This window comes from Zingiber officinale, chromosome 4B, assembly GCF_018446385.1.
Source record: "Zingiber officinale cultivar Zhangliang chromosome 4B, Zo_v1.1, whole genome shotgun sequence".
NCBI lineage: Eukaryota > Viridiplantae > Streptophyta > Magnoliopsida > Zingiberales > Zingiberaceae > Zingiber > Zingiber officinale.
In genome coordinates, this window is record NC_055993.1 from 6,841,687 (window position 1) to 6,854,609 (window position 12,923).

Sequence of the window (12,923 nt, forward strand, 5' to 3'; positions counted from 1 at the left end):
AAAAGGGTGAGATGGACCTAGGTTTAAAAAGTAGTTAACCAAACTCAAATTAATTAAACTTAATTCAATTAAGTTAACTCAATCAAAAGCTTAATTAATTTCAAAACTTTAATTAATTTCAAAAGTTTAATTAATTTCAAAAACTTTAATTAATTTCAAAACTTTAATTAATTTCAAAAGCTTAATTATTTTCAAAACTTTAATTAATTTCAAAAACTTTAATTAATTTCAAAAGGTTAATTAATTTCAATACTATAATTAATTTCAAAACTATAATTAACTTTCACAATCTAATTAATTTTCAAATATTAATTAACTTTCAATTCTAATTGATTTTCAAATTATAATTAACCTTCAAAATTTTAATTCTTTCCAAATGTTAATTAATCCTTAAATTTTAAATTTACATTTATATTTTAAAATTTGAAATTGAACTTATTCAAAATCCAAACTTATATTCCAAAATTTGAAATTCAAAGTCATTCAAAATTCACACATATATTTTAAATTCTCAAATTCAATATTTTTAAAAAAATCCAAATAAACTTAAATTATGTTTGTAATATCATAAATATTTTTCAAAATTATAGATAAAATCATCTTCAAGATTAACGTAACTCAATCTCACACAAATTCATAAGCTAAACATGCTTGATAACCTAGAAGGAATGAGATCGAAAATTAGGAAAATAAATAACAATTTTTATATTTTTATTTTACATGCTTGGACTCTACGATACCCTAAAACTCAAAACACTCATTTTTGGCATTAATTAAGGGGGAGTAAAAGGAAGGTTAAGCCATTAATTTTTATTTTGTTAAAATATTATTTTTTTTAGGATTTCAATTTTTTTTTAAAAGTTCAGTTTTTAACTATTTTTGAAAATAAATCTTATTTGAAAAAGCAAGTTCAAATATTTTTGAAAAATTTTACGTTTGTAACTATGTTTTTTATCTAAAAATATTTTTTTAAGCTAAGTATTTTTTAAGCTAAGTACTTCAACTATACTTTCTATAAAAACCTTTTCAAATAACTATGCTCTTCATCAAACTTTTTTTTAGAGCCTAGTCCCTATCAAAATCTTTTTTAAAGCTAAGTTTTACTCTAACTCTTTTTCACAAACAATTATTTTTCAAAGCTAAGTTTTTGTCGAAAAAGATAAGTATTTTCAAAGCATTTCTAATTTAGCTAGGTGTTTTTCAAAAGCAATTATTTTTTTGAAGCTAAGTTTTTATTGAAAAAACTAAATGTTTTCAAAGCATTTCTAATTTAGCCCGGTGTTTTTTTTTTCAAAAACTAAGTTTAGCTAAGTTTTTTTTTAAACGCTAAGTCACTTTCAAAGCTTAAAAATTTGCTAAAATTTTCCTTCTTCTTAATTAAAGTCTACTTTCAAAACTACAAACTTAGCCAATAATTTTTTTTCAAGTAAGAGCTACCTTTCAGGGGAGCTAAAAATTAAAAAGGATAAATTTCCTATTTTTACATCCTTTTCTCTATTTAGTATTATTTTTTATTTATGGCAAAGGGGGAGAGAAGATTAAAGTTAAGAAAAAGAGAAAGTTAGTTAAGAAAAATAGAAAGTCAAGTGGTTAAGGGGAAGCTATAACAAGTTGCACTAAATGCAATTTACATTTTTGCTGCATTTCTTGATTGCATTTCTTCCTGATTATCGCTTTATTGCTTTATATTTTACTTAACTTTGAATTGTGTTGCCATAATCGAAAAGGGGGAGATTGTTGGTGTGGGAAGCATCAGACGATCGAACCTGTGTTTTGATAATGGCAAAGGGTTCAAAGTTAAGGTTACTTGTTATCTAACAAATTTAAATGAGCTGGTAGGAAAATTCCTAAGTGTACTTAGGTAAAAGTCCTAGTTGCGGTTAGGCAGGTGGAAAACTCTAGGGGGTGGTAACCCTAGGTCCTAGGGGGCGGTAACCCTAGGCGGAAAGATTTGGCGGGTTGAGTGCTTTGGGCAAAACCCTAGAATCCGGGACTCTAGGTGAAAGTCCTGGTGATCGTGGACCAGGTGGAAGTCTCGGCGAGTCGTGGAGTGGACGTCCAGCAAAAAGTCCTGGAGCCTCGGGCACTGAGCAAAAGTTCAGTCGGTCTGGAGGATCGGTCTGGCAATAGGTAACTTCTCTTGAGTGGAGTAGGTGAGGACGCATTCCCCGTTGAGAGAACAGTAGGTGTCGGTTTGACCTAAGGTTTCCAGAGGAAATCTGAAGTTAGAACCGAACAGTCTGAAGGCTGTCAACTTAATTGTTTAATATCATTTGCTCTATTTGCCTAAACTTTATTTTGTAGGAAACTAATAGTTCTGCAGGGTCGGACTCAGCCTTGATCGGTCGATCGAACGACCTGATCGGTTGAAAGAATAGTAGTATAATAAAACAATATCTCGCATAACCCCATAGTATGATAGTCTTCCTATTGCATATGAATAATCATTAACACTAGATTGACAAACAATATCAACTTCAATTGAAACACCACAATCTTGTGTCGACATTCCAGCATCAATTATGTGGAACCGATGTCCATTTATAATATAACCTGTATATGATATAACATGCTTTCTTGGACCATGTGCTAGCTATTGAATTCAGCCTTAAGAGGTATCAGGAACATGTTTTGATAACCATTAAGCAAATGTTTCCATATGTCGTTTCTATAACAACATTTCATTCCTTATGAAATAATGATATGCTTGTTTAAGCTCCTCAATGTGCATCCTATTTAAAATCATTGAAGAGTGATTGTTAGAATATATGAATTATGTAATAGACCAAGATTATCTAATAGGATTTACAACTAACTATACTTACTGTAAGTAAGGTTTAACTTCTGCAGTATTCAACAACATATATCGATGTGCGGCTTGCAACACATGGTCTTCTAAAATCTTGACTTTTCCTTAGGAAATTGGGCAACCTTCCACTAATCCATTCTCCAAATCCGCATTCCGATTAGAAGGGACCCCAATGCTAGCATTTTTTTTTAATATAAGTACTACAAAATTGCATTCTTTCTTATGCGAGGTAACACTCAGCTATGCAACCCTTTGGCCTTGCTCAATTCTTCACATAACCTTTAAGTATTTTCATAAATCTAAATAATAAACTAAATTAGATGAAAGAAGTATTGAAAACTAATTCATTGCATAATATTTATTATCTTTCAAATAGATACATCCAACGGAATTGGACTTGCCTACACAAGCGAGCTTCTCTGACTAAATGAATTACCAAATGAACTGAAATGGTAAAAAAAATGAGTGGAAAATACCTTTCCAACATGCATAGAGTTTCAACAATATTCTCCTCAAGTTGTTCTAAACGGTTCCTATCTAACACTCTTTGACATAATTCATTGTAAAATGCACACAGCAGAAATAGAGCATTGCTTGGACCTTTCAGTAAAAGATTTCTCAATGTAACTAATAGCAATTGTTGCATTAGAACATGACAATCATGATATTTCAGTCCAATAAGTTTACGGTCTTCTAAAGAAACACAATTATCAATATTTGAGCTATAACCATAAGGTAACTTTATTTTCTTCAACCTAGAGCAAAATACATTAATTTCTTTTTTAGACAACGTGTAAGGTGAAATAGACAAATGATACATGTTTCCCCCTTTTTGTTGAGGATGCAATTATTCTCTAATTTTTAAGTACATCAAATCTTTGTCAGCATTAACACCATCTTTTAATTTTTTTCTTCACATTTAACAATGTGCTTATGATATTTTCATAGACATTCTTTTCAATATACATCACATCTAAGTTATAACGTAATAGAAGCCCCTATAAGTAATCATCAATACATTTCATAGTATTAGTTCAAAAATATAACATATTATTAAAAACTATTAAAAAGCAAGTCAAATAACTTATACTCCAATATGGAAAATAAAAAAAACTTTTCTTCCACATTTGAACTAATTTTTGTACCCTTTTTGAATTATCTTGTGTTCCTCTTTTTTTTTTTTTGACAAGTATTAATAGTCCGACCCTTTTATTTTTTACCCCAATTATTTTCAATGTCTTTCACTACATTGAGAATTTATAGCCCAGTCAAAGGTCTTGGTTTCCCTTTTCTCTCTTTTTTCACATTAAACCACTTCTTTTTCTGACGAAATGGATAATCAGGAGCAAGAAATCTTCTGTGACCCAAGTATGCAAACTTTCTGCTGTACTTAAGCCACATTGATCATATGTCTTCACCACATATTAGACAACCAACTTTTCCTTTTGTGGTACATCCAACTAGATTTCCGTAAGCAGGAAAATCATTGATCATCCACATCAAAATAGCCTTCAAATTGAATATTGACTTTGCTAAATGCATCATGAGCCTCTACACCTGTGTCCCACAACTCTTTCAAATCCCCCACAAGGGGTTCCAAGTAGACATCTATATCATTTCCAAGTTGTTTTGGGTCTGGAATCAGTAATGTTAGCATAAGATTTTCCTTTGCGATGCACATCAATAGAGAAAGGTTGTAATTTACCAAAATAACCAGCCAATAACTTTCTCTTGAACTGAGGTCACAAAGGATTGAATCCATCTGTAGCAAGACCAAGTCAGAGATTTCTAGGATCTGATGTAAAAGTCGGCCACTTATGATTTATTGTATCCCAAGCTACTGAATCAACTAGATGACACATCATATGATCTTGACTTTTGTGGTTGGCGTGCCAAATCAAGTCTTCTGCCTTTTCTTAAAATGTAAACATCCTTTTTAATCTATGTATCACGGGAAAATACTGTACTACCTTTTCGGGAAGTCCTTTATGAACTTTGGTGGTTATTTTGTCCACCTTTCATCTTGAGGAACCACACTTTAGACATGAGTCTAAATCTTTAAACTCCTTTCTAAATAGACAACAATCGTTTGAGCAAGCATGAATCTTCTCATATCCTAAATCAAATGGTTTCAACATCTTTCTCATTAAATAAATAGTTTCTGGAAGTGTGTTTTTCTGGAAGCATGTTACCTAAGATCTTAAGGAGCTCATTGAAACTATTGACAGTGTGACCATTAGTAGACTTGTAATTAAATAATGTGATGACAGCTGACAACTTTATGTAAGTTGTACAACTAGGAAAGAGAGGACTTTCTGCATCTTCTAATAAATTAGAAAATTCATAATATTTTACCTCAGATATAGTGTGTCCAACCTCTTCTTCGGGCACAAAGACATTCCTATATAAGTGATATTCTTCTCTACTTTTATCATCATATACTTGAACTCCTCCTGAACTACCTTTGCCTTGAAATTGTGGGGTATAACTTTCACCATGGAAGACCCAACTAGTGTAAGAAGGATCAATCCCCTTAATAATTAAGTGCTCGTACACTTGGTCAAATTTCATATACTTCTTATTTTTACAACACTTGCAAGGACATAAGATTACTTCACGTGTTTTGGCATAGTTCCTAGCTTGTGTAAGAAATTTTTGAACCCCTTCTTCATACTCGGGTACAAACCTTGAAGGCAGACACATCCATTCCTTATCCATTTTGTAAATGATCTAAGCTTCCGTTAAAAAAAAAAAATCATCTCTGTCTCACAACAAGGGGAGCAAATATAGCTTAGGCCTCGTGTATAGAATACCAAATTAAATTAATTAATTAAAAAAATACCAAAAATAAACATAAAATATCAAAAATAAACATAGTTCAACTAATTGAGGTGAGCAAAAGGCATAGTTAAGTGGGTCATTCGCCAAGGTAAAACTTTATCAGATTGCAATGCAGATTAACTACAATTGTTATTTATTTGATAATGGAAAATATAGGATTTGCATAGGATTTTTATTTATTTAAAAATATGCTTAAATTTGTAAACAACTATTGTGGGGGATCTTTGAGGAGAAAAGAATTATCTTATTATTTATTAATGTAATAGAAGTTATTGGGATATTGTCATTCCTAGTGTTAGACTAGGATACAAGAACTATAGTTGGATACATGACATGTAGTTTCAAAATTGAATGAACAAGAATTATGACAAGTAAGAGATTTAAATCTGCATTGTGTAACACTGAAATGACAACTTCCATGAAACTAGAGATTTCATTCTATTCAATCGTCAACTATTTGGAGAAAACAAACAGTACTTTAAGCCTAATGATAGCAAAAGGAGAATAAAATAATAGGCATAGACTAGCTTACATATCATTGCTTAAAAATAGTTAAGGTAACAAACATCCATCTTCAATGTATTCTAAAATAGATCTTTAAACTTCATGTTCATGTTACTTCAACAAAAGAGTATATGAAGGCAATTATTTAGTTTGCTGCAACTAAAGCCAATGCAACTAAATCAATTAGGGTCTTATTACTAGGATGGAGCATTCCGGGAAGAGGAAGGAAAGTTACTACAAGAAAGAGTTGTATTTCAAGTATTCAACAAAGTGAATCCATATTTTGTCACTGTCCTTTATAAGGAGAGTGTCACTTCAGGTATTCAACTCAACGACATCATAATACAAGAAAAACAAAAGAAATAAAAGAAAATCCAACCTGAGAAAGGAAACGATCGATGAAGATGGGCAAAGACGTTAGATAGAGAGGAGTTTAGGGTTAGGACAGAGAGGTTTCGATGGAGGGAGTTCGTGTGAGGAGGCTTTGACGGAGAGGGCTTCGGCGGAGAGGGCTTCGCCAGAGAGGGCTTCGGCAGAGAGAGGATGGGTGAAGATGTTGGCGGAGAGGAGTTTAGGGTTGCGGTAGAGAGGTTTCGATGGAGGCAGATCGCGTGAGGAGGATGCCGTGATTTTAGGTTTTGCGGGCTGGATTCGGGCGTGAGGATATGTTTCCTGTGATAAGTAGTTCGCAAGCTGGTGAGGATGCTTGGCGGAAAAATAATCGCGGGAGGATTTTCACGTGTAAAATTTTGGCTAGATGTTTAGAAAATTTTGAAGATTATTAACGGTGCCCATTGCATGCTGTTAAAATTTTATTATATTTATTTGCATCATATATTTTTACACACCGTCATTTATATATGTATAATAACTATTAACAACACGCTTCGCACACCATTAATATTAAGTTTTAATAGCGTACATTGCATGCCATAGAAAAATTTATTCACAACATACTTTTTTTACAAGCTGGCATTTGAATAAATATTATATTATCCGCAGCACACATAATTGAGCACGCCGTAAAAACTATGATTAACGGTGCACTTTAATTGCGCGCAATTGATGATGCGCTGCGGAAAATCACTTTTATTATAGTGATGCATTTCTAATTTTGATTGTTGATTTTTTTCATAGATAATATAAATAAAGGTATATTCTAGTACCATCAGTAGATATCCAAACTTTATTAAGGCATAATTTTTAAGAACACGTTAAACTTATGTTTATCAATTTATGTATTTTTTTGAAAAATAGTTTGCCCTTTATGTATATCTATTTTAACTTTAGGTTTATCATATGAGCATGATTTTTTCATATATGAGTAGATTTGCCCTTTGTTTTTTTTAATAATATATTGTACCGTTGTTGCAGGATTGAATAATGATGAATTTAATAGGTTTTGAGTAGGATGAGAGGTGTAATCTAAGGACTTATTGGTTTTGAGTAGGATGAGATGTATTTGTTTTTGTGATGGAATTATTTTAGAACAATGTATGATGTTTTACATGAATGATGTAATTGTTTTTGAATGTATCATGTATGGTTTGTGAATTGTTTGTGGATGTTTTTGAATTGTTTGTGAATGTATCATGAATTATTTGTCAATGGTGATAGTTTGTGAATGTTAAATGTGTAGTAAATAGTTTGTAATGCTATATTATAATATTAGATTGAAATTTAAATGACAGGATTTAAATTGTTGAATTAAGGAGTTATTAAAATTTTACCTTAAATTAGTAATGAAAATAAAAAAGAATCCGTCCCTAAATTTTATCTTAATTTAGCGACTGAAATAAAATAGTACTATAGATTTAAGGACAAAATAAACAATTTTATTACTAAATTTAACAAATAAAATTCCATCATTAAAATAAATATTCGGAAGTCGGCGACTATAAAAAAAAATTAAGATTGAAATTTTATATAGCTCGTTATGGATTTTCTTGCAAGGAAAATAGAAGTCTTTCCTCCTGTTTTTATTCTTATTCCACATTGACCATCTTATTCTGTGCAACCCGTCCGTCCTGTGTTGCCATAAGAAAACATCAGATTTGTCTTCGAATCACTATGGCTTGAAAGCATCCATAAAGGTCTTAAGATTCTCCAGCGAAGCGCCTCCTTCGTTAATGCTCTGCTGAGCATTCTCCTTCAACATCGATGCCCTTGCTCTCATCTCCTCGTTCGAAAGCAACTCTTCTACCTTGGATTTCACCTGTTCCCGCTTAACGATCCCACTCTCGTCAGGCGTCATGCGCAGACCCACCTTCCAATCGTCACAAATGTAGCTCTGGTTCAGGAATTGGTCCCCAAAATACGGCCAACAGAGGAAGAGCTTCCCGTTCCTGACGCCTTCCATGGTGGAGTTCCAACCGCAGTGAGACACGAAGCAAGCGACAGAAGGGTGAGCCAGCACCTTCTGTTGAGGTGCCCAAGCCACAATCCTCCCTCTGTCTCCGACACGCTCTTTGAATCCATCCGGATAGGCATCGGCAGAGTCACCGGTTAGGTCGGGCCGGACCACCCACAAGAACGGTCGGCCGGTCGCCTCCAGCCCGAGCGCGAACTCCTGGAACTGGCCGCGGTCGAAGATGGTGAAGCTCCCGAAAGCCACGTAGACGACGGAACCCGGCTGCTGCTCGTCCAGCCACGACAAGCAGGCCGCGTCCTCCGGCCAGAAATTCCCCAAGGCGCGGTTCGGCCGGAGGCCGGTTAGCAGCGGCCCGATGGGAAGAATCTTTGGATTGTAACGGAAGGTTGGCTCTTCGAGCTCTTTGAAGGAGTTGCAGATGATGAACTCCGCGACGTCGATTGCCCTGTTGTTGTTGACGATGTGGTTGAAGATTAGCAGTTTGGTTCTGCCATCTCCAAGTAGGTTCCATACCAAGTGGGACGCGTTGATGAATGGCATGCCGGGACCGAGCTGGAACGTCTCGTGTTCAGAGATCGGTGTGCCTGTAAAAACAGAAACTGTCGTTACTTTTGCATCATGTAAAATTTGGCGTCTCACTAATTAATCACAATCATCTGACCAAAACAAAAACAAAAACAAAATCAATTACCATCGGCATTGATGACGCCTCTAGAAATCAACTTCGGAATGCTCAGCAGAGTCTCAAGTACCTGGGCTGCCGCCGGCCAGAAAGAGGCTGACCGGAGACCCTTCTTACAGCCAACCTCCAGCGCCCATCCCATGTTCCAATCCACCAACATGCAAGTCATCGGATCCTCTGTTTTTTTGCTCTTCTCGATTAGTTCCTCCAAGCACCGAGGCATTACCTTCGTCAATGCTTCCGTGAGCCTGGCGAGATCGTTCCGGTCTTCTTCCGGCCCTAATCCGTCGGGGACCGTTACCAGAGCGATCTGCTCCACGGCGCTCCCCGCGGACAACGCGGTTAGCAGACGCTTGTGGTTGAATTCGGTATTGACGAAGGTGACCTTGAAACCGTGATCTACTAAGCAGTGGCAGAGCTCCATGAAGGGAATGACATGGCCTTGAGCAGGGAATGGTAGAGCGAGAACGTGTGGCACGGCCATCCTGAAACAACAGAGAGAAAGAGGAAGAGAGGAAGAACAAGAAAAAAGAAGAGATAATTACTTAATTTTATCAGTGCATTATAATAGAAGTTATGGAAAGAACTATGACAAATATGACAAAATGAAAATTAAGTATGATAAATATGCTAATTATAAAAGTACGAAATTTGATTAAATCATGATAAATATGTTAATTATAAAAGTAATTTGAGTTATAGCGTGACAAATATTGAATTAAAGTATAACAATAATAATTCATTATTGATTTAAATTAAGGGGAATGATTCTAAAATCCCTATACAAATTTAAATATTTGCATTCAGTCCCTGTATCATACTTTCTTTTTTCTCGGTACCTCACCAAAATGATTTATTTGTTTCAATTTCCTAACTCATTTAAAATTACCAACTTATCCTCGTATTAAATTAAAAGCCTCAAATATTGCTTATTTCTCTCCCAACTGCCAACACACCCCTCCCCCCCTTACTTCGAGCCTATGCAATTCCAAGTCATCAGCGACGCAATCCCCAACTCCCTTCTAAACCATCGGCGATGACCTGACCTCCCCTTACTTCGACCTAAAACATCTCCATTGACATTGAAGATAGAAATCGGAGAACCGACATAACTCTACTTTCACCTTCAACCCAAGAATTATAGGTAAGTTATAATTTTCTACCATATATTTCAACTAAGTTTTTATTCTTGTGCAAAAAATCGAAGGTTTAGGTCATGAGTGTTTTCAATTTTGTGAGGTTGAGGTTGAATAAAATTTGGCTTCTATTTTAGAATTACAAATTTATGAATAAATTTGTATTGCATCTTCTTTAATTCAAGGAAAGAATGAGCCATGTGAATATTTTGTAATGATTATCAATAAACAGATTATTATACCCAATTTAATTTAAATAGTATGATGCTCAAAATTTGTGAGATTGAATAAAATTGAGTTTGTGAACAAGATAGGGTTTAGTTTTCTGGTTGGGTTTGTGTTATTTAGAGACGAATTGATGGCAAATTTTTATTATTTAGTTCTTGAATAGAAAAATTCTTAAATTATTAGGAAATCTCTAGAAAAAAAAAATTCTTGAATTGCATATGAATAAAACTTTGATCTTCAGTTTTTATATGATTGAATCGAATGTTATATTTTTATGGATTTGGTTAAAATGGATTCTAGAAGTGGGCCATGCAACCTTCTATTTTTGGGTAGTTGTAAGTGCAAGAACCAATTGTTTGTGATTTCAATTTTTAGTGGTTATAGTTTGATGGATATATATGCAAGTCTTGATAAAAAAAAAATATGTAGAGATGACTCCTGAATCTATGATTCTGCAATACCTAGCTCCATAACATAAGATGTATGTGAATTTGAACGATAATGATGATGTGCTTAATATAATACATTTTCTTATGTGTATGCAGCTGAGCATGATCAATTTGAGGGTAGAGAGTAGAAACAAATATGCCAACGACAACCTAAATTTGGGAAGGTAATATATATTGTATCCCTCTTCATATTTTGGTTTTGATAATATTATATGTTACATATAGTACAAGTGCATATGATATAGTTAAGTTGACACAATTAATCATATCAAACTAGTAAGGTTAGAGGAACAGACACAGTCAAGGAGTGATCGAACAAGCCATGTTGCCGAATACTATAGATGCTTGGATTAACTACACCCATGGTGAAGGGAAAAATTTCAAGGATGCTGCTAATTTTAAAAGATGTGTTAAAAACTATATTGTTGCTACAAGATGTTCATTTTTTTATAAAAAAATGATCGCAAGAAAGTAATTGCTATTTGTAGTTAAAGTTGTAGATGGAGAATTTATGCTTCAACACATAAATCAGATAGTATATTTGCTATTTGAAAATGCATCCTGCGGCATACATGTGGTGAGTACAATCTGTGTAGTAGAGAGCATCCTAAAGCTGATGCAACTTAGATTGCTAATGTGATGAAAGATAAATTGAGAAGAGAGCCCTCTTATCGCCCTTATACAATTCAAAAAGACTTGCAAAGAGATTATGGGGTAGAGTTAGACTACCACAAAGTGTTAAAAGGTAAGGAGTTAGCAATGCATGATATTCATGGCATAGAGAAGGGATGTTACGATAGGCTGAGATGGTATTGTTGTGCTATTCGATAAACAAATTCTGGCAGTGTTGCTGAGTGTGAGATTGATCCTATAACATCTATATTCTAATAGTTATTCATTTGTTTCCATGCATGTGTAGTTGATTTTCTTACTGGTTGTAAGCCATTGATTTTTTTGGATGAGACTCATAAAGAATAAGTATAAAGGTTGTATCCTAGTTGCTGTGTCGAAGGATGCCAACGATGAACTTTTCACAATTGGTTATTATGTAGTGGATGCGGAGAATGAGGCTAATTGGGAATGATTTTGTTATCATTTGAGAAGTGTCTTAATTTCAAGTCAAAGCATTTCATTCAACAAGTTCACTTTTTTCTCCGACAGACGTTCTAAGATTATGAAGGCAGTTGAATAATTATTTATGGGTAGTCATCATTCCTATTGTTTGAGACATTTAATAGATAATTTATGAAGCAAGTAAATAATTAATTACTTATTGATACAGTGATGAAGAGGGGCCCCACCAAAAAAGCGTCAAAGGAGGAAAAAGTCTGCTAACATGGAGGTCAAGGTAAAAATGGTCAAAGGCCCTGGTCATCCGATTGGACCAGACGATCAGGAGCCCTCGATCGGCCGGGCGAGGATGCCGAACATCCATCCTCCGGTAGTGGCAACTGGAGTTAAGAGGTAAGCAGCAGTCCACGGCAAGCCAACCGTTGTCGATCGAGCTGCATGGCCAGTCGATTAAAGGTAACCACTGACAGTTAGGAAGCAGAGAAGGGGAAAAGCTAGAAGCTCTGAAATGCACGACCGAATAAGGATAGCCAGTCCGAGTGGAATCTGGTCGGCCTACAGTGGGACCCAACTGCATATCTCATCGTACCCTTTTGGAGGTTAGTGTCACTGACAACAGAGCATGTCTAGTAGGCAAATCGTACTTTAGAAGCTTCCTATATGTCAATTTAGAGATTTGCATGCTCGGTTAAGGAAAGGTGTCAGGAACACTTTTTGACTTATCTTTTCCTAGAACACTTTTGAAAACATATGTATACCATGGGATGCATGTCTAGATACTACAGTGATACTATAAAAGGGGGTTCACATGTACAGGCGGAGGTATGTGCAA

General features: G+C 34.7%; 1 protein-coding gene across 1 annotated transcript; it reads right to left on the bottom strand.

The window, feature by feature from the left end:
- Positions 1-8,139: 8,139 nt before the first annotated feature.
- LOC121977347 (UDP-glycosyltransferase 83A1-like) lies at positions 8,140-9,700 on the bottom strand. The gene is made up of 2 exons (XM_042529929.1): positions 9,217-9,700; positions 8,140-9,109 (listed from the first exon to the last, which is right to left on the bottom strand). Exons 1-2 carry the CDS (start codon positions 9,689-9,691, stop codon positions 8,223-8,225), a joined length of 1,362 nt encoding a protein of 453 aa, XP_042385863.1. The 5' UTR covers positions 9,692-9,700; the 3' UTR covers positions 8,140-8,222.
- Positions 9,701-12,923: the final 3,223 nt, after the last annotated feature.